Consider the following 22,974-nt stretch of genomic DNA (forward strand, 5'->3'; position numbering starts at 1 on the left):
TCCTAGGCATAAAAACATTGTTTCTTTTAGGTCTGGCTTGAACTCCATCTAGGCTTGTTAAATGCTGTGTGCAGGTTCTGCTTCCAAGCCACACCCTAGCCCAGTGTTGATTTAGGATCTCTGTGCTGTAGGCTCTGAATTTTCTTTGTTGCTGTTAACACTTCCACAAAAGCTTCAAGTGGCCATTTCTGGTTTCTAGTACTGTGTCCCAGGCTGTTCTGAGTACTTTGTATTTGTCACATTGTTATCCCCAGGTAACCCCCTCACAGTAAGTTCTTCAGAAGGTCCCTGAAGATCTTACAATGGAATGAAGTGCTGCATACATCCTCAGTGTGTAGGGAATCTGATTCTGATGTGTCACGTTTCTCTGTGATGTTCTTGGGCATGGAATGCAGGACCAGGACTTGGCCCTGTGGTTTGTGGCTCTAGGTCCTGGCCACAGTCTCCTGCTGGTAGAGGGAGCAGAATATGCCAGTCCAGGTTCGTATTCCCCCAGGCATGGTTACTAAGGCTGTTGAAGACCACACAGGTCATGGGAAAAACATATTGTGTGGGACACTGCCTAGAATTTAGCTGTTCTGCCTGTCTATAAGGGTGAATTGGTAGAATCTAGTTTCCTGTTTGGGTTTGCAAGATGAGCCTTCATGGTGTTGAGCCTGTCATCTCAATCTTGAGTGTACCGTGAATAGCAAGTGCCAGTGTCCTAGTAACAGTAATTTACTGTGACTCCTTCATGACTTCTGCAGTGTTTGTGAAGTCTCAGTACATTGCTTACTATTTTTATTTTGTTTTATTTTGGGGTTTAGGGTCTCGCTGTGTGTTGCTGGAATTCTTTCCAGGGGAGCAATGTCTGCCCCTTCTCCTAAGGTCGCAACAACAAACTGCATAGTTACACCATGGAACCAATGAATTTATCGGACTTCACAGAGCATAAGTGAGGGTTCTTCCCCTAAGTAGGTCATACTTGAAAAGCAACTATCCAGCAGTAGTGAGCCCCCCCTCCCCCATAGATGCAGTCCCTGGCCCATTGTATAGTCTGACCTTTCCCCAAGACTTCCTGTAGTTCCGGCAGTGTTACAAACAGAGGGAGGTGTTGGGAAGTGGATGGATACTGAGAGTCTCATGGCTTTCCAGCCCTCCATAATGAGGTGTAAACAGTCAAGGAGCCCAGGTGGGATAATCCTTTTGCATTGAACTCCCCAATGACAGAACACTAACCTAAGCTGGCCACTAATTTGAAGTCCTCCTGCCTCTGTATCCCAGGTGCTGAGATTATAGGTTCATGACAACCACATTCGATTTAAAATATTTTTGTTTGTTTTGACACAGTGTCTCATGCTGCATTCCAGGCTGACCTGGAACTTGTGGCAGTCCTTCTGCTTCAGCTGCCCGAGTGCCAGCACTATAGTCATGAGCTACCTTGTGTGATTCCAGTTTAAAATATTTTCTTTTCCTTTTTTTGGTCATGTGTGTTGTATACATACATATTCTGGTTTTGTTTCTTAAGACAGGGTTTCTCTGTATAGTTCTGTCCTAGAACTCACTCTCTAGACCAGGCTGGCCTTGAACTCAGAGATCCACCTGACTTTACTTCCCAAGTGCTGGGATTAAAGGTATGAGCCACTACCACCCAGCAGCATTCACATTCTTGTTGCATGTGTGGATACACTCTGCAAGTATGCTTTGAGGCCAGAGGTTGACATCTGTGTCTTCCTCTTCCTCATTTGCTTTCCATTTAATTAACTGAGAAAGTCTCTCACTGAAACCAAGCTCACAGAGCTAGTGTAGGCAGCTTGTCCCAGCAACTCTCTTGCCTCTGCCACCTAAGTGGACGAGATTGCAGGTGGGTCACCATGCTTGTCTAGCTTTTTTATGTGGATATGGGGGGGATCCAAACTCAACTCCCCAGGCTTCCGTGTCAAGCACTGTACCCATTGAGCCCATTGAGGCCTTGAAATAATAAAAGGGAAGACTTTGCTATGCATATGAGAGAACTAAGAACAGTGTGTGTGGTTGTTTTTTTTTTTTTTTTTTTTTTTTTTTTTTTTTTTTTTTTTTTTTTTTAAAGCATGGGTCCTGCACCTCCCAGAACAGCCCAAGAAATAGAATCTTGCCACCTTACTCACAGTCATGCATACTGGATGGACTCTGTGAGCTGTGTATTCGAATGTGTGTTCTTGCAGAAGCTAGATGGGAGAGGGCTGTTGGGTGTTCTGCTCTGTCACTGCAAATCCTGCCTCTCAATGAACCTTTAGCTAGTAAACCCCAGCAATCTTTTTGTCTCTTCTTCCTTCAACATTAGAGTTGCAGGTATTCGTGGCTATACCCAACTTTTTACATAACGGCTGGGGATTTAAAGCCTGGTCCTCATGCCTACAAAGCTGAGCACTCTTACCTGCTGAACCATCTTCAGGCGCAAAGCCAGGATTCCTGACTGATTCCTGGTACCAATGCTGCTTTTTTACTTGTCCATCATTGTTTAAAATATAGCCCTTGTCCCTCCAAAGAGAAAAATTACTTAATAGAATTTCACCAGCAGAGTCCCCTTTAGGTCAGGGCTGGAGGTAAGGACTAGAGGACTGCATTTTGTGGACTATCCCGTTTCCTGTGACTTCAGCCTGCACAGTCTAAATAGAGGGCTGCCTATACCTCACTTTCCCAGAGCAGATTTCTGAGCAGCTGCTGCATAGACAGTCAGCTAGGATGGCATGCATACCTTGAATGCTGTACTGGAGGTTGCCTAGTAGCTAGGAACCTTGCTGAAGAGTCAAAGAAGTTTAAATGCTGTTTTCTGCTACTTCTGAGGTGGGTGGCATTAGACAGATCACTCAGCTTTTCTGAAAGTGTATAAAAATAATGCCAACCCCTAGAGCAGTGGTTCTCAACCTGTGGGTTGCAACCCCCTTGGGGAGGAACAACCCTTTCCCATGGGTCACCTATGACAGTCCGAAAGCACAGATACTTACATTCTGGTTCACAATAATAGCACAATAACAGTTACGAAGTAACAATGAAAATAATTTTATGGATGAGGTTACCATAATATGAGGAACTGTGTTAAAGGAAAACATTAGGAAAGTTGAGAACCACTGCCCTAGAGGATGGTTGGAAGGAATAAATAAAAAATGTTCAGACTGTTTCTTGTTGTTTTATTATATACCGAAACCATTTCTTGAAACAGGGTTGCATTGGTTTTTGGTTTTGTTTTCTTTCTGGTTTTTCAAGACAGGGTTTCTCTGTGTAGCTAGCTGTTCTGGAACTTGATCTGTAGACCAGCCTGGCTTCCGATTTGTAGAAAATCTGCCTTGCTTGCCTCTGCCTCCCAAGTACTGGGATTAAAGTTTTGTGTCACCCAGGTCACATTTGTATGATAAAGAAAAACATTGTTTCTTCATGCTGTAACAAAAAAGTGTACAGTATAATATAAGTGATATACTGTAACAAACATTTGTATCACCAGGATTCAAATTTAGACTGCTTTAGAACTACAGTATGTAGCCAGTGGCAGAGATTTCTGTCCTGTCCACCTGATTATACCCAGCAGTGGCTTCCCAAACTACTACTCAGAGGCTTATATTAATTATAAATGCTTGGCCAATGGCTCAAACTTATTACTGGCTAGCTCTTACATTTAAATTAACTCATTTCTATTATTTTATGCTTTTCCATGTGACCCATGGCTTACTGTTTCTTTCACATCTCGCATTTTGGGTGGCTCACAGCGTCTGTGCTGACTGCCCTTCATCTCCATCTTCAATTTGATTATTTATACAGCCTGACCTTATTCCGTCTTGCCATTGGCCAAACAGCTTTTTTATCAACCAGTGACAGCAACACATTCACAGCATACAGAAGGACATCCTACAACATTTCCCCCTTTCTGTCTAATCAAAAAGGAATGTTTTAACTTTAACATAGTAAAATTACATATGACAAAACACTTTACAAGTAAGAATTATAGTTACAATATCTAGTCTATTTGTATTTGACAAAATCAGAAAATACTTGATTATCTAATCTTGGTGAATCTAAAGTTTCATACCTGATTTATCTTTTATCATAACTAAGGAAAACCATAACCATCTAGTCTTCAATTACATTAAAGATCCAAGAAGGATATAATACCTGAATAAACAGGGAGTGCTTTGCAAGAACCTTCCAAAATTCTATAAATGGCAGAGACATCTGACTACCTGGATAGTCACCAAGAGTTCTTCTGTGAAGTTGGGGCATCCATCTTTAGCCTACAGGCCTAGACTATCTGGCAGACTTTTTAGCAAAGCAGGAAGTTTGAAGAACTGTGCCACATATATTGGCAAAGTTCATCAGTAGCTTTCCTCTGTTTGGAAGAATGTCTGGCAGTTTCTTCTGTGAACAGAAACCTGAAGGAGCACCCCATCTTGTTTTGGCAAAGTTTAGTGGTCACTTTCTTGTGGGTCCTGCATGTCCAGTTTATACAGCATACTGTCAAGCAGTCCAGGCAAGAGCAGTTTCTTGCCCAAATGGCTAGCCTTGCCACATTGAAAGCAAACTCCATAAGGAGCTTCTTTTATGCCCATCATCCTCTTTGAAATAATTGGTACTGCTATACACAGACATGGCTCACTGTTGAGAAAAATCTAAGTTCTTAAAACATCTTAAATGTCATATTCTGTAGGTCTTTGAAGTGGTTGGCGATTACCTATCTAATTGAAATATATCTTTGTATACCTAGAAAATCTAACTAATACATCTGTAAGTTTGCCTATTATAGATGACTATTAATCTTTGTTTTTAATTATACATTACTTTTTAAAAATTTATTTATTTTTTTTATGTGTGTTGGTATTTTGCCATGGGTGTTGGGTCCCCTGGCACTGGAATTACGGACAGTTGTAGTTGTCATGTGTGTGCTGGGAATTGAACCCAGGTCCTCTGGAAAAACAGTTAATTCTCTTAGCCACTGGGCCATCTCTCCAGCCCTATACATTACATTTTTAAATGAGCTGCATAAACATAATACCTTAAACGAGAGTAGAAATATACATACAGTATTAGACTTTTAATTTGGATCAGTAAACTAAAATCCATACCAATGTAAAATACTTTGAGGTTAACAGTTATTTTTTTAATTAAAGTAGATTCAATAATCTATCCTTTTTCAATCAAAGTAATAAATTGTAATAATATGTATATCATATCCTCTTTTCTTCTTTAAAAAAGATTGACTAACAGTTAACAATTTATAGCCAACCCCCTTAAATGAGAGCAAACATTCATAAACAATATTTTGGGAATTTGGGTGTAGTTTTCTAAACTACTTCCTGCTGATTGGGGTGGTATTGGCAATCTAAAGGGGACCCTGTGAAAATTTAGAATTATAGTCAAATTCTGACTGGGGTATTTTGTTCAGCTGGTCCATCTCAGCCAGCAGCCTTGAAGCTGTTTTGGATGTAGAACTCAGAGGGAACTGCGACAGGCATTCTGAGACATTGGATAATCTAGTCCATCTGTCTTTATTGGTGTCTCATCCCCTTGTTCTGAAAATATATAAACTTAAAGGTAAAATATATAGCTGTATAAATATAAACTGCATTGTATATAATCTAATCAAAGATAATTTATTGTTTTATGTCTGAGCAGGTAAAATATACATCATGTGTCTTGTTACTTTAGGTTTATTTTCCCATGTCAATAGTTAGGATTTCAAGGGATTTTCTTCAATCAAACCTTATTTTCCTTAACCCAGAATGAAATCATAGCCTCTTTTTTTTTTTTTAATCAGCCTCTTATTTCCTGTGGAAACAAAAACACAACCTCTTCTCCAAAGTGACATACCTTTTTACTTAAGTTTTGGAATCAAGATATTTTTAAAATATATAGATCGATTTAATTCAGTACCTTATATAATCAAATGTCTCTCAGCAGTTAGCTCATTAGTAGCCAAAAAAAATCTAAAGAAAATACATCAACATACACAGCCCAGACTGTGTATAACTCATTTCCTTTATATAACTTTCCCTTATATAACTCATTTCCCTTATATAACTCATTTCCTTTATATTACTCTACTCCCCTCTCTAAGGACTTTATTGTTTTAAATCTATATTTTTAATCTTAGGTTATATATATTTCTCTTCTCTTTCTCAAGCCTATGCGCATTTTTAAGCACACTGTACCCATTTAGAGGTTTTCTCCTTCTGAATCTGTCTTTACCATGCATCTGTAATCCTCTTCTGACCATGTGAGTCTTTAAATTGCCAAGGGGGCGTGGCTAGGACCAAAGCCTGCTTTGGTGACTGGCCCTGCCCCATTAGACTTCCTAAGAGACTGTTTCATGGCAGAGATACCAGCGAGAGTCATGCTTACTGCCTCAACTCTGGGAAGCTGTTGGGGCCATGCCACCAGTGCAAACCAGGAAGCCTCATCTTAAAGGAGCCATGTCTCTGATTACCACTAGCAAAAAGAACCTGCCCAAGAAAATGTTGCTACCAAGAAGCTGTGCTTGCCTCTGTTCTTTTGTGTGTTTAGAATCCTTTGTTGTTGTGTTGTTTTGCTTTTTTGTTTGTTTGGGTTTTTTTTGTTGTTGTTGTTCTTTTTGGGTTTTTTGTTTTTTAAAGCTTTTTCCGGGGCTTATATGAGGAAATTTTCACTGAGTGTTTTGGTGCCATATGTAACCAGTAGCAGAACTTTCTGTCCCATTTGCCCAATTATACCTGGCAGTTGCTTCCCAAATTACCACTCGGAGGCTTATATTAATTATAAATGCTGGCCAATGGTTTAGGCTTATTACTAGCTAGCTCTTACATTTAAATTAACCCATTTCTATTATTTTATGCTTCACCATGTGACCCATGGCTTATCGGGTCTTTCACGTTTTGCTTCTTGGGCAGATCACAGCATCTGTCCAGACTCTTTGCTTCTTCCTTTCTTCATCTTCGTCTTCAGTTTGATTGTATAGCCTACCTTATTCTGTCTCGCCATTGGCCAGATAGCTTTATTATCAACCAATGACAGCAGCACATATTCACAGCATACAGAAGGATATCCTATAGCAACAGTGGGTCTTGTTTTGTAAATTTGTTTGGGGGTGTTTTTGAGGCAAGTTCTCGTTAGAGCTGGGGGTGTAGTGCAGTGGTAGAGCACTTGCCTTGTATTTGCAAAGCTCCGGGCTCGACTGAGTTAATATCTGCCTTATATAGTCCAGGTTGGCCTTAAATTTGCAATATTCCTACTTTGACCTATGGTGGGTTTTTTTTGTTGTTGTTCATTTGCTTTCTTGCATTTTTGTTGTGAAACAATTTATTTTTATTATGTATATGCATTTGTATCTGTGTGTGGGTTTGTGTACATGCATACAGGTGTCCTTGGAGGCCAGAGGTGTCAGATCCCCAGGTAATTGTAAGCCACCCACCATAGGTGCTGGGAACCAAACTCAGGTCCTCCATAAGAGCTCTTTAACTGATGTGCCATCTTTCCAACCTGCTTTTGTTTACCTGCTTGCTTGTTTGTTTTGAGACAATGTCTCACAATGTAACTCAGGCTAGCCTGGAACTCCTGGCAGTCCTACTTCAGCCTTCCTAGTGCTGGGATTACAAACAGGAATGCCATACTTGGCTCTAGTCTATTTAACTGTTATCCCATACTATTATATGCTAAATACATAATATTGTCTTAGTCATTTGTTATTTGTTCCTGTGAAGAGGCACCCTCACCAAGGCAACTCTTTAAAGGAAAGCTTCCCCCCCCCCCCAGACAGGGTTTCTCTGTAGCTTTGGAGCCTGTCCTGGAACTAGCTCTTGTAGACCAGGCTGGGCTTGAACTCAGAGATCTGCCTGCCTCTGCCTCCCAAGTGCTGGGATTAAAGGTGTCACCACCACCGCCCGGCAAAGGAAGGTATTTAAATGGTCGCTTGCTTATAGTTTCAGCAGTTTACTCCATTATCATCATGGTGGGGAACATGGCATCATGATGCTGGAGAAATGCTTCAGAGCTATATCTTGATCCATAGGCAGAGAGATAGACAGACAGACAGACAGACAGACAGACAGACAGACAGACAGACAGACAGACATTGGGCATAGCATGGGCTTTTAAAAACTCAAAGCCAGTTTGTTCATGGCAGGTGGCTTACAATGATCTGTAACTCTAACTCCAGGAAATCTGACCCTCTTTTGGCTTTGGTGGACACACAGTCATATAATAAAAACAAATCTTTTAAAACATTAATTTAAAAATGACTCCCAGGGGGCTGGAGAGATGGCTCAGAGGTTAAGAGCATTGCCTGCTCTACCAAAGGTCCTGAGTTCAATTCCCAGCAACCATATGGTGGCTCACAACCATCTGTAATGGGGTCTGGTGCCCTCTTCTGGCCTGCAGGCATACACACAGACAGAATATTGCATACATAATAAAATAAATATTTTTTAAAAAAATGACTCCCAGTCATGTGGCAATGGTACACACCTTTAATCCCAGCACTTGGGAGGCAGGTAGCTCTCTGTGAGTTCAAGGCCAGACTGATCTATATAGTGAGATCCAGGACAGCCAGGGCTACACAGAGAAACCCTGCCTCAGAACCAAAATAAATAAAACAAACAGACAAATAAATTAATAACCCAAAAGAGGTAAAGGGGTCCAAATAGTATGCACCCTGAATACAGACAGGATCCAACCATAAGCCTGGACCTTAGGCAGGCTATTTCCTTTCCCTTTGGAAGATGCCTCTGGTTTCCAGATTTTTGGTGGCTTGAGACAAAGTCTGCCTTGGCCTCCAACTGCAGGTGTTTACCACCACACCTGGCTATTGCTTTTTGAGTCAGGGTCTCATATAATCCAGGCTGGCCTGGAACTCACAATACAGCCCAGGCTAAACTCACATTTGACCACCCTCCTACCTCCTGAGTGCTGAGACTGCAGGTGTGTACTATGACGCCCAGCTTCCTTCCTTATCTATTGGTCTTACAAGTGGCTGGAATGATTGTCACTATGGTTTCCTATTGCTCATTTTATTGAATCAACAAACATCCTTCTAAATTGTAATGGAGGTTTTTGCATTTTTTCTAAATTTATGATTGTTTTGGTTTTCTATAATTTGGGAAATTACCACTGAGATGGTGCTCTGAATGAGAATGGCCCCCAAAAGGCTCATATATTTGAATGCTTGGTCACAAACGGAGTAGCTGGCACTATTTGAAAGGATTAGAAGGATTGAGGGTGTGCCCTTATTTGAGTAGGTATGGCATTATTAAAGGAAATGTTAACACTGGGGTGGGGTTTGTGTTTTCTTTTTTTGTTGTTTTTCGAGACAAAATTTCTCTGTGTAGCCCTGGTTGTTCTGGAACTCACTTTGTAGACCAGTCTGGCCTTGAACTCACAGAGAGCTACCTGCCTCTGCCTCCCAAGTGCTGGGATTAAAGGTGTGTACCATTGCCACATGACTGGGAGTCATTTTTAAATTAATGTTTTAAAAGATTTGTTTATAACTGTGTGTCCACCAAAGCCAGAAGAGGGTCAGATTTCCTGGAGTTAGAGTTACAAATCATTGTAAGCCACCTGCCATGAATGCTGGCAACCAGACTTCCTTCCTTCCTTCCTTCCTTCCTTCCTTCCTTCCTTCCTTCCTTCCTTCCTTCCTTCCTTTCTTATTCATTTTTATTGAGCTCTACATTTTTCTCTGCTCCCCTCCCCTTCAGCCCTCTCCCATGGTCCCCATGCTCCCAATTTACTCAGGAGATCTTGTCTTTTTCTATTTCCCGTGTAGATTAGATCTATGCATGTCTCTCTTAAGGTCCTCATTGTTGTCTAGGTCCTCTGGGATTGTGATTTGTAGGCTGATTTTCTTTGCTTTATGTTTAAAAACCATTTATGAGTGAGTACATGTGATAATTGTCTTTCTGGGTCTGGGTTCCCTCATTCAGAATGATGTTTTCTAGCTCCATCCATTTGCCTGCAAATTTCAAGATGTCATTCTTTTCAGCTGTGTAGTACTCCGTTGTGTAAATGTACCACATTTTCTTTATTCATTCTTTGGTCGAGGGGTACTTAGGTTGTTTCCAGGTTCTAGCTATGATAAACAGTGCTGCTATTAACATAGTTGAGCAAATGTTCTTGTGGCACAATTGAGCATTCTTTGGATATAGACCCAAAAGTGGGCAACCAAACTTTGTGCAAGCACAGGAAGCTCTTGATTGAGTTCCTCTCCAATCCCTGGGGTCATTTTAAAAAGTTACTATGCAGAGAGATGGCTTGACTGTTAAGAGCATTGGCTGCTCTTCCAGCTGATCCAGGTTCATTCCCAGTACCCACATTGCTCCTCACAACCATCTGCAACTTCAGTTCCAGGGGATCTAACACCCTCTTATGGCATCTGAGGGCACCAGGCACTCATGGTACATAGATACAAGTGTAGGCAAAAACACCCATAAACATAAAATCAAAACAATTTTGTGTATGTGTGTGGTATGTGTGTACATGTGGAAGTCAGAGGACAGCTTATGAAATGTTTTCCCTTTCCATGGTCGTGTGGCTTCTGGGGTCAAATTACATTGTCAGGCTTGGGTGGCAAGCTCTTTACCTTCTGAGCTATCTTGCTAATCCTCTTTGTTTCATTTTTACTATGTGCTATGAATGTTTGAGGCTGCTTTTAAAATTAAGATGGCCCAGTGCCAGGTGTGACATTCATGCTTACAATAGCAGCGGTCAGGTGGCTGAGGCAGAGGACTGCCCTTAGTTTGAGAGGATGGAGTAGGATCTTGTCTAAAACAAAAAACTCTGAAAGATGTGGCATACATATATTAAGGTGGCTAAAAGCTGTGGTTTTCTTAGGGGGTGGTGAGATGGCTTAGCAGATAAAGGCAATGTGAGTCTGAACTGTGGACCTCAAGTGGTAGAACAAGAAAACCAACTGCCATAGGTTGTCCTCCACATACACCTCCTCTCCCCCTGAATTAAATTTTTAAAAGACAACATATGGGGAATTAATTTCTAAAGTGACAAAACCAAAGAAAATTCAACAGGTAAAATGTTTGGCCTACCAGAGAGAATGGTCCAGATGGGAGAAATGGGGTCACATCCCCTGAAAGAAGACACCATCTTCCCTCCCAGAATACGACTAGGACTTGCTACAAAGTATTTAAATTTGATTTCTCTCTGTAGATTGCTGCTAAAATTGATTCAATTCCTCACTTGAATAATTCCACACCCCTGGTGGACCCCTCGGTGTAAGGATATGGAGTACAGAAGCGGCCCCTGGATGATGGAGGTAAGTTGCTGTAAACGGCTCACCTCTTTGATGGCAGTGAACCTGCCAGTGATTTTGCGTCTGTGTCAGCTGTTTCTGAGCAGTTCTCCAGCATCACATTCCTAGAGGAGCGGTGAAGAGCAAGTAGTTAGGGTGATTTTTCTTAGCAATTGGCTGGCATTTGAGTTCCTATTTGCCTTGATAATACAGGAATCTTTTCAGCTGGGCTCCACAGTAAAGACTTAGCCTCAGCGTCCACTTGGAAGTAATTTGACCCATTTGAGAATTGTGTTTGATTTAGTTCTCAGTTCCTCTGGCACTTGCATAGGAATTGAAGTTACTACTTTTGTGAAATACTAAGATTTGGTGCAAGTCCTGGGGAAGCTGTAGTTGAGTTGACCTCTAAGAAAGGGCATATTAGTGACCTTTCCAGTCTCTGCCAGCTTTTTACCACTCCCATTTGTTTCTGGTGTGTGGTTGTTGTTGATTTTTTTTTTAATCAGCATGTACTTACTAGGATCCATGGTGATATTTTTAGGTATGCATTTTACATACTTTAACCATATTTCCGTCCATCTTCCTCACCCTTCTCCGAGCCATCATCTTCCCCATAGTCCCCAGATATCGTCATGTGTGACAGACTCTTTCTAGAAGCATCCATCTGTTGGTTTATATTTCCAACTCAGAGTGTCTGTCACCAGTGTTCCACCCTTCTGTTGGTCACAGAGTTCACACTTGCTTTGTCCTTTCTTCTGCGGAGCACACTGTGAGGGTGGTGAAGTGCACAGAATTACTCATGGGTTTGCATATAGCTGGTGGGACTGTCTGTTCTGTTTGCTTTTCTGTTGATCTGCGTACATAGCCAATTGTGTATGGATGCTTCTGTGGTGTGTTGTTAAGAGGGAAAAGCCCACCAAATATTTAGAATATTGTGTTGTGTAATCTCCTTTTCAAAAGTGTGTGTTTTTTGTTTGTTTTGAGACAGGCTCTTTGTACATCACTCTGGCTGGTCTGGAACTCACTATGCAGACCAAGCTGGCCTTAAATTCAGAGATGTACTTGCCTCTGCATATTGAGTGTTGGTATTAAATGCATTGAGCCGCTAAGCCTGACTTAAGTGTTTGTTTGTTTGTTTGTTTGTTTGTTTAAGACAGGGTTTCACCTAGCAGTGGTGGTGCACACCTTTAATCTCAGCACTTGGGAGGCAGAGGCAGGTGGATCTCTGTGAGTTTGATGCCAGCCTGTCTTTTGAGGCTAACTTTTCTGGCTCCAGACTCTTTTGAGAGTGAAATCTCTTGCCAATTTAAAAACAAAACAAACAAACAAAACAATTCATGGGCTATGGAGATAGTTATAGCTCAGCACCTGATGACCTGAGTTCAATCCATGGAAAGAGAGAATTGATTGCCATAATTTGTCCTCTGAACTCCACAATGCATCTGTGCATGCATGCATACAAAATATATTAAAAGAAACAAAAACAAAAGATGGGCAGTGATAGCACACGCCTTTAATCCCAGTACTTGGGGTGACCGAGGAAGGAGCATCTCTGGGAGTTCAAGGCCAACCTGGTCTACAGACTGAGATCCAGGACAGCCAGGGCTACACAGAGAAACCCTGTCTCATAAAACAAAACAAACAAAACAAGCTGTTTGTGATCTCACACAGAAGTTCACCTCAGGGTTGTCAGAATGCAGGTAACCTTTTAAATCGCTGCTGCTAAGTGTGCCCTATGTTCTCTCTGTTTTTGTAGAGTGATTTCTTAGACCTGGTGTGGCTGAGTGTGTTAAGGGCAGTTTTGCCCAAGTGAGGAGAGTGGCTCGGAGAAACCTTCCTTTTCCAGGGTTTTGTGCTTTGTTTGCTCCTGTGGGACGGCAATACAACAATAAAATGGAGTCGTCTGACTCTGAGCACAGATCTTCTTAATGGAACACTCTAGCCCAGTATTCCCAGAAATCGTGATCAATCACTTTACAGTTTGCCCAGTCCTGTCTAGCAATTCAGCTGTGGAATCGAAGTGCGAAAAGTTGAGCCATGTGGTCTTTTGCATAGGGGATTTCTAAATATTTGCTAGTAAAACCCTCTGGCACTTTTAGGATATTTTTCTCCTGTTTGAAAGAAATCAGTGAACATTCTGAATTTATCAATTAAAAAGTACAGCATAACAAGCAGATATGGGTGCTGGAGACAGAATCTCAAGGGAAGACCAGACTCACATAAAATCCCAAGTCCTTACTATAATGTATGTATTTTCACTTCTTTTATTTGTTTGGTTTTTGAGATAGTCTCACTTTGTCTCCCTGGTTATCCTGGAACTCACTTTGAAGAACAGACTAGCCCAGAACTCAGATCCACCTTTCTTTGCCTCCTGGGTGCTGAGATCAAAAGGCAAGTGCTACCATGCCGCACATTTGGCATGGTAGAGGATAGCATAGGCTGGCCTTCAAATTGCCGTGTTAATAAGGACTTCATCTTGGGTTATATAGCAACTTGGAGGTGGATGAAGTTCTTCCTAACCCCACTGTCTCTACTTCCCAGGGACTACAGACATGTGCTACCATGTCTGCCTTCTTGCCTCCTTCTGAAATACACACTTTTCTGTGTCTGCTGTTGGTGAGTAGGTCCTTAAGGACAGACAACTCACCAGTATAGCTAGCTCCCTTCCCCTTCGCCTTCCCCTTCATGGTTGATTTCTTAGTACAGAAGTATCAGGGAGAGTGCAGCTGCATCTGCTAGGTCTCCCATACCTCTGCACATTTGCCTCCTCACAACCGACTATACTTGAGGAACAAGACATTACCCTCGGGTGGTCTGCACTATGCATTACAGTTTGATCAAATAATCCTCTTTGTTAAATGGCTTAGGAACATTGTTTATTTTTCTTCATTGCTCTCTAAGTTTGGAATTTGGGTTTTCTGATGAGCTGAGCAAGAACCCTGAAAATTGGGCCTAGTCTTGGCCTCAACCTCATCTTCTCACTTCCCAGTGACTAGGAATAAGGTCATTAGGTCAGATCTGGGGAGCTGTGTCCTGTGTAGAAGGAGAGAGAATTAAGCATATACAGGGCCATACAGTCAGAAGTGTTCTGTATGGAAAGGACCAGGTCAGTACATTGTAGGGAATGGCAGTTGTAAGCACTCCCTCAGATGACTTCTTTGTTTTTTAATGACTTTTAAAATTTTATATATATTGGTGTTTTACTTGCATATTTGTGAGTGTGTGGTGGTGTTAGATCCCCTAGAACTGAGTTACAGACAGTTGTGAGTGGGTGCTGGGATTGAACCCAGGTCTTTTATAAGAGCAGCCAGTGCTCTTAATCTCTGAGCCATCTCCATCCCTTGAGATGGCCTCTTAAGCCCACTTAGTCCTGCAGGATAGCAGCTCAACTCACCAGGCCTACCTCAGTGTTCTTCCCTGGCCTCTTAGTCTTTTTGAGGCAGGAACAGGAATTGGGTTCATCATGTAGCTCAGTCAGTCACACACTCATCACTTTCTTTTTTTAAGATTTATTTATTTAATGTATATTATTGCTCTATCTGCATGTACACCTATGTGTCAAAAGAAGGCATCAGATCCCACTACAGGTGGCTGTGAGCCACCTTGTGGTTGCTGGGAATAGAACTCAATCCTCTGGACGAGCAGAGGTCGATGTACTTAACCTCTGAGCCATCTCGCCAGCACCACTCGTCACTCTTTTACTCTATGTGTTGTGTACTTGTGGTGTGCACAGAGATCAGAGGGCTCTACATTTACATGAGGGCTCATGGATCAAATTCAAGTCATCAGACTTTGATAGACAAGTCATCTTGATGAACCGTGGTCCCAAACTCTCAAACCCTTCACTCTGAAGACTGTTACCCACATGTTCTCCATCTTTGAGATACCCCTTTGACATTCCATCACTTTGGAAATCTCTGCTCTCAGTTGCAGTGCTTTCCTGTCAATCGTTTGCATGTGCTGAGGTGGGCAGCTCCCAGAGCTGTCCGGCCTGTTAGGGTTCTCTTCTAAGCCCCAGATTGCCCTTGCCTGGCTGTCAGCCTCTGCTTCTGCAGCAGCCTGCTCAACTGCTGCTTCTCTGCTCTGCCTTCATCTAGTCCCCCCTGCCTCGGTTGGTGCTTTCCTACTTGGTGTTATATTGCAAGGTTGATGTGACTTTCTTCTAGAAATAGTCTTCATCTAGGCTTAGCCCTAGTGTAGAGGGGCTGGATGGGTTGCAGTCGATGACAGCTCTGTCATGAGACTATCCGTGAGGACTGTAACAAGACCTTTTTAAGGGTTGAGACTGTAGCTCAGTGGTAGAGCTAGGCTGAGGCCCTAAGTACAATCTCCAGCACTGCCACAAAAAAGAAAGGAAATGCTTTTACTTTAAAACTATCACTCGCCGGGCAGTGGCGGCGCACACCTTTAATCCCAGGACTCAGGACTCAGGAGGCAGAGGCAGGAGGGGGATCTCTATGAGTTCAGGGCCAGCCTGATCTAACAAGAGCAAGTTCCATTACAGGCTCCAAAGCTATAGAGAGAGACCTTGTCTTGAAAAACAAAAACAAACTATCACTTGTGAGTGAGTTAAATCCTGTTTCCATCAGAACTAGTCATTATACACATTAACATGCATACATAATTGACTAAAGGATGAAATGTAAACCCTCACTGTGTGATAAATTGGTTTTTAAGAAAGCTGGGCGCCCATATTAATCATGGGAGGAAAGCTCAGTGCTATGTCGACAGCCTCAGACCACTATCATTCACTCACTGTTACTCTTAGTGCTATGTCCATAGCCTCAGACTGATGGAAGAAGGTCATTGGTTAATTAATAAAGAAACTGCTTGGCCCTGATAGGTTAGAACATGGGTGGGTGGAGTAAACAGAACAGAATGCTGGGAGGAAGAGAGGTAAGACGCCTCAGACAGATGCCATGCAGAAGGTCAGACATGCTGAATCTTTCCCAGTAAGACTGCTACACAGATTATTAGAGATGGGTTGATTGGGATATGAGAATTAGCCAGTAAGGGCTAGAGCTAATGGGCCAAACAGTGTTTAAAAGAATACAGTTTGTGTGTTGTTATTTCAGGGCATAAGCTAGCCAGGCAGCCGGGAGCCAGGTGGCAGGAACACAGCCTGTAGCTCCCTTCAACATCAGACCACTATCGTTCACTCACTGTTACTCTTAGTGTTATGTCCATAGCCTCAGACCACTGTCTTCACTCACTGTTACTCTGTTGCGTCATGGGTCAGGCCTTGGCTTTAAGGTTTACTGCGGAGGGATACAGGTTCTTATTCATCTTTGACCCTCCCATTGAGTTAGTGTACAATGGACTCTTAAGCACCTGAATGTGTTTAATAGTTGCAGGTGAGGAATAACAAATAATATTACAGGATGAGGAGCAACTCAGTGGTTATATACTAGCCTAGTATGCAGGAGAGTCGGGGTTCCATCCTCAGCACCTTTTAAACAGCCTTTCAGCTGGGCTCAGCAAAGAAGTGCTCTGTGGTTTGGGACAGGAGTTGCTATCTAGGACACAGGAAGCCTTTGTGTCCCCCTCAGCCACCTGGGTATCACTATCCTTAACTGAGATGAGGAAAAGGCCAGTTATGGTTAGAAGAAACAACAGGGGGAGGGGGGCAGAACATGGAAAGGAATGTTAACAAACCAAGAGGAGGGCTGGGGAGGTGGCTCAGTGGGTACAGCACTTGTGTGAGATCATGACAGCGTAACGATATATAAAGTGTGCAGTGTGCAGTCCCAGCACTTTTGGGAGCTTGGAGGCCTGTTAACCTGGAGTGTGCACCAGTGACCTGAACCTCCATGAAGCCTACACTACATGGAAAGGTGCTCTTGGACACAAATACAGCAGACTAAAAACAAAAATCTGAAGAGGAAATTGGTTTTGTTTTTGCTGAGCATAAAATCCTGCCATTTTTCTCTCTGGAGCCGCACGCTGGTATCTGCCCAAGTACCTGGTGTCTGTGGGCAGGAACAGATGATTATTCAAGTTGCTGCTTGTTATAAAGTTGGTTAGTTGGCCAGGGATACTTTCCTAGCATTTCTTTGCAAGGGACAAAAACAAGGTACCTTTTAAGGTTAGTGCTGAAATTGGCAGTGTTACTCTTCAGAAATAATTTCTTATTGTCATCTGCCTCATAGCTGAGAAGTTCATTCTCCCTCCGCGTCCAGGGCAGTTTCCATTGTTGGGTGTGGGGTCCGTGAGGACCACCCTGTGTGTGCAGGTGTGCTGGAATTGAGGGGACTCGGGGAGTGAGATGCCTCCTTAGTGTGATCCTCAGGGGGACAGAGGAGACCCAAGAGGAACATGTTAACTGCATGTACAGTACTCAATGTCCTTTCTTACTGTTGGTTCCATTTTTAGGCACCCAATAAGATAGATGGCATGGAACCACACATGTGTAGCCACACGTTGTCCTTGCATGGAAAGGGAAGAGAATTTGGGCTTCTCAGCCTGCCTGAGGCCAAATACTGACTTGATGAAGTCTGGTCTTGTCCTTTGCTGTGGCCCTTGAAGCCTGTGTATTTGGGAGTGGTGGTGTGTGCAGGTTTGGTTCCAGTGTTTGGGAGCTCCTCCCAGTGTCAAGGAAACAGAATGATGCCAATTGCATGGCTAGTGACATGTCCCTTTGCCAACAAAAAGGAATTTCTGTTGCCGTGAGCACAGACTGTTGAATGGTGTTTGAACAGAAGCTCTGGAGTGTTCCGGTGAGTCTCACAGGGTTCTTTTGTGGCCAGCTTGCCCTTTGCTGTGTTCCTGTGGTTTCTCTGAGCCAGGGACCCACAGTCTTCATGCAGCTTTCACTGAGGACTGCATTCACTTGCGGGTGTTTAGTTCTTCCTGTATTCAGTGGACTCTTCATCCTCTAGTAGAGGAATTCTGATGGAAATCGAGGAGGCTGTTCTTGAAATCTGTGTGTGTGTGACTAAGGCTGGCTCAGCCTCTTGAGTGCTGAAGTTACAGGGCTAGAGCAGCTGTGCAGCCCCAAGAGCCTCTACCCTCGCTCTTTGGTATTTTGGTGGTGGACAGATTTTGGGCAAAGCCGATGATGGGGATTCCTCTCCTAAGCTGGAGAGTGTCCAGTTTTCATGTGAATGAAAATCGAGCACTGGGTAAGGATAAAGAAAGTTTTAGGAGTCAGTTAAAAACAACTCTCTTCCCCTGAGATAAGCGACTAACAGTGTGCAGTGTCTGTGCTTTGGTTGCAGACTGTCATCTTGCTATATTGATCCAGATGGAATATGGTATTTTTTTTCTGGATCAATAGCTTCAATGAACTCAGTAGTTTACTTTTGCTATGTTGTTTCTCTGCTTTCTCTCCTTTTAGGATGTCGTGATCTGGTTTGCTTTTGTTTGTCTCTTTATGGGCCTCTAACTGTCCAGAGGATGGCAGGGGAAACTGGACAGGAGACAGCAGTTGGCCTTCTTAAGCCTTCTCACTTTTCCAGACGTTGGTGTGATTGATGCTTTCCCCAGAGACATATTTTTGAATGCTCTTTTAGCATCTCGAAAGGTCCATTCAGTTCTTGGGTTTATAGTCTCCCTTTGTCTGCTGGCTGTATTTCTTAAACTGCGTTTTCCAGAAGAGAAATAGCACAGAACCATTTCTGCTGATGGCTGGTGAAGGAGGGGCGCATCAATAGCTGAGAGACAGAAACTAGACCAGGGAGCTTGGCAGAGCCACTCTGGGAATGTGGTTTGCAGAGTCAGTTCTAACAGTGAGAGCCTGTTGGCACTCAGCTCTGTGAAATGGACTAGAGAAGCTGCAGCAGGAGGGAGGAACCTGGTCCTTTCTGGTGCTGTTCTAGGTGGGGTGGGAGGTGACAGAACGGGGACATATGTGCGTGTTCTTAGTGACTACAGCTGCCATGGAGCAGCCCTCAGCAGTGCTTCCAAGGAGATAAATCTTCTCATTTGCTTTTAAAAGAGCAGGAAGACCTGGAGTATCTATGTTGGGTTTGGATGCCAAGCGGTAGGGAGCGAGCAGGATTTAGACAGACAGGCTTCCTTCCTAGGCCTCTCAGCATGTGGACACACAGATCAATTTCTTATCCTTCGTTCAGCTGGACACTGGGTTAGAGACTGTTGAACAAGACGTCCCCTCCTGTTTCATATCACATAACGCATTCATTTCAGCCACTGAGCCTAAATTACTGTTTGCTTTCTTTCTGCCTCCCTCCCACCCCCTGAACAGTAAGAATGCGGGTAAGGATGAAGTTAGTTTATCCGTACTAATGCTTTGATTTTTCTTTTCTTTTTCTCTTTGCCACAGTAGGTAACCAGTTAGGGGCCTTGGTACATCAAAGGTAAGCAGTGGGTTATGTTTTATTATTTATTGATCATTTCTAATTGTTTATTGATCCACCATCTGCACTGGAGTGTTAGCAAGTCAGAGGTTGGGAGTGTGGGAAGCCAGGGGCTAGATTTCCTTAAGACCCATGGTTTTTGCCAGCCCTCTCCAAAACAGAGGAGCAGACTGACTGAGGCACTAAGCCAGCCCCTGTTGGGCCTCAAGAGACTTTCACAATGGTGGAGTTGCTCTCTTCCACTGTAGATTACATTTGAAAGGAGGGAGTGCATTGTCCCGCTGGTTCTGTGAATCTGCCAGTGCCTGGGGATCTCAGCCTCTTCACAGAAGAATGCAGTTCTCAGCAAAGAGAGTGTGGGGCTTCAGAAGCAGGATTGCCTGGGATTGGGATTGCTGGAAAATCTTGGATTTAGTGCCTAGTTTCTTCTCTCCCTCTCTTCCCCCATAGCCTTCCAGTAAATTGAGGATTTAGATTAAAAGACCTTGGCTATAAAAGGGCCCATCTGTGAGATAAGAGTATCTGGTTGTAGCATCACCTACAGGAAGGGGGAACGTGCCCAGGAAACTGTGCTGCTTCTCCTCTACAGACTGTAACTGTAGGTTATGCCCTTAATCTGCACTGCCAGGGACACAGTTCTGCCCTCCGTGTTCTACATGAATGCTGGGGATTCTAAACATTACCAAGAGTCAGTTAAATGGAAGGTTTAGACTCCTTTTTTTTTTTTGTTTGCATTGTTTTGTTTATTAATGAGTTAAAATTACTTATGTGAGGTTGTTAGTATGAAATGCTGATAAGCATTTCCTGTTAAACTGTAATTAGCATGTTAATTTTCCAGAGTGCCTATTCTTAGTGCCTTAGACCAGTTTCAGCCTTGCCTTCAGAAGAGAACCTTTGAGCTGGGTATGGTGTCATATGACTATGCCTGCACTCGTGAGGCATAGAGGGATGTCTTTGATTCCAAGACTAGTCTGGTCTACATAGGAAGTTCCCAGGCCAGCCAGAGGTACATAGAGGGCGATTAGAGGGGAGTTAGAGATTGAGACTGATTGCCAGAGTTATTTGCGAGGACTGAGGAATTGCCCAGCTCTGTGGTATTCTCCACTGTGTATGTTGTTTAAGGGATCTTGTTGGGATTGGTTTTGTTCTCAGGGCTGGGGATGTGTGTAAGGCTGCCAGCAAGCATGCTAGGCAAGCATCCCATACAGGGCTGACCCAGTCCCGACATCACCCACTGTGCTCGTGTAGATGGCAGTCTAGTCGGTTCCTGTGGACAGCTTGTGCTCCATAAACAGGCAGATGCCCTGGCCCTGACAGCTGTGCTGATGCACATCCTGACAGACCTAGCCTCTTTGGGGAGTTGTTAGGTCTTGAGGGCTTTTGGATGCAAGGAATTGGACCCATTAGGATAGGCTGAAGCATGCCTGTATTGCCCAAGACAGAGAGAGATGGGGAAAGATCCCCTTGTACACAGGCTGAGGATGGTTCCTGTCCCTGTCCCAGTGATGTGGTGGCAGTGCTGATTATGCTGTTGGATTTCTAAGTGCTGCACTCCCCTGAAAACATGCACTGTATCTGATCCTTTCTCTGATAACTAAAAATCTAGCTGTGTGGAAGATGCTTAAAAATGTGTGCTTTTTAAAACTACTTGTATTTAGCATCCCCTAAGGTAAATGTTTAGATTTAATTGCTTTCCAGGGTGCTGGGCAATTGGATATTGTCCTCAATACACTACATGCTACATTTCAAAGTTTATTTGAAAGAGCCAGTGGAGTCTTTTTTTGTTTTTTTTGAAGGCACCTGATGGACAGGATCATATTTAACAAGAGTCTCTCACAGCATGAGGGAAGCGATTATACTGGCCTGGCCAGCACTGATTAGGCTCTGTGGGATGCTGGTTTTCTTGGGCACATACTACCTTAGAAGATATAGGTATATTGGAGGGAGGCCAGGAAACAAAAAGATCGAGAGATCCAAAAAGTTGGCCCTGTTTTTATATGGAGAACACCCCCTAGTAGGTGTCTGAACCTCTTTCTAAATCCTAGCAGATCTGTCCTGGGGTTGACAGCCCATCTGGTAGGCCCCGCCATGATATCACACCTGTATGTAGAACAGGCAGCTAGGGAAAGAGTTGGTTTAAGAATCTGGATGTTTCTCCTCTGACCAGAGGGGGAGACTTGGGTGTTCTCCTGGCGTGCTTGACCAAAGGGACTTGGAAATGATACTCTCCGTGTTCCTGAAAGGGCAAAATCAGCATGATTTGTTGTAAGCTTTTAATCTTGGGGATCTAAGGTGGTTGCAAATTTGAATTCTGACTTATTCTTTAAAAACATTGTTTGTTTTTAGGGCAGTAATAACAGAAGAATTCAAAGTACCTGATAAAATGGTTGGATTTAGTAAGTATCTGCTTTGTTTTTTCCCTTAGTCTTGGTCTGTTACAACCTCTTAGGAGCATGTCACCTGTGGAAGAATGCTATTGGGAGTGTGGCAGGCATTGGGGTCAATAGAGTCAGAGCATTTGTGCCTGGCCACCCCTAGCTATGCTCACCTCAGCTAAAGTACGGTTGTCTGCTGGTGTCACATGCAGCTTCTGTTGCTTTGATGCCTAGGAGTTGAGATGGGCTCCACAGGTCAGCTCGTAGTGAACTATGAGCAGAGCATAAATGTTTGCTGGGTTAATTAAACTTATCCATGCATGATTAAGTGTGGAAAGGGGGTTACATTCTGACCCTGCTCATTTTGTTGCAGTTATTGGCAGGGGAGGTGAGCAGATTTCACGAATTCAAGCGGAATCTGGTTGCAAAATTCAAATTGCCTCAGGTAAGGACTGCTTTTTCTCATAGATTTGTTTAGTAGAAATCAGTGTCACAGATTTTCCAGATTCAGTGTCTTTACTTTTTTGATAGACGCTAGGGTAAGTATGTGTGGTTGCTGTCTGTTTTGCACTTATGCACTGGAGCACCAGAACAGAAGCCAGCCTGGAGATAGGAGGTTCATGCCTGCCTTCTAGGACAACAATCAACTCTGGCCATCATGGCCTCTTCTGACACCTGCCAGCTGGGCTAGCAACTATGTTTTCTGCACCAGAATGTGATGCCAGGCATAGTGAGTGGGGCCTGCACCCAGCTTCCCTGTACAACCACCCTTCCACTTTGTGGAGAGAGGACAGTAGGGGTCCTAGCTGACTGAGTGTATGTCAGACACCTTTCACGACCTCTCCCAACACGGTCATTGTTGATCATGTGATGTTGAAAGACACAGATTGAAGAACAAGTTTTTATTTGTAGTTTTATTATGTCATCTGATGTGTCTTCTTTCCATTTGAGAGGAAGAGTCTGGAGACATTCCAGTAGAAGATGTTTGTTGTTTATATATAAGATACTCACTGCCATGTCTGAAGGCTGTAATTGCTGTTAGCTATTTGTCTTGAGAATTTTGTTT

At 43.2% G+C, this 22,974-nt stretch overlaps 1 protein-coding gene across 4 annotated transcripts in view; it reads left to right on the forward strand.

Moving 5' to 3' along the window:
* Positions 1–22,974, forward strand: part of Fubp3 (far upstream element binding protein 3) — a 52,148-nt gene that overhangs the window by 7,973 nt on the left and 21,201 nt on the right. For 3 of the 4 annotated variants that reach the window (XR_007594152.1, XM_050155393.1, XM_050155389.1), the window contains exons 2-5: positions 11,137–11,242; positions 19,500–19,533; positions 21,880–21,929; positions 22,282–22,353. Coding sequence is in view for 3 of the 4 variants with exons in the window: in XM_050155393.1 (XP_050011350.1) it covers positions 21,917–21,929; positions 22,282–22,353 (85 nt within the window). In the remaining variant the exon portion in view is untranslated. The remainder of the gene's footprint in view (positions 1–11,136; positions 11,243–19,499; positions 19,534–21,879; positions 21,930–22,281; positions 22,354–22,974) is intronic. The other variant, XM_050155390.1, reaches the window with a different exon arrangement.

Source organism: Alexandromys fortis, unplaced genomic scaffold, assembly GCF_014885135.2.
Source record: "Alexandromys fortis isolate MF-2015 unplaced genomic scaffold, M_Fortis_MF-2015_v1.1 scaffold_72, whole genome shotgun sequence".
NCBI lineage: Eukaryota > Metazoa > Chordata > Mammalia > Rodentia > Cricetidae > Alexandromys > Alexandromys fortis.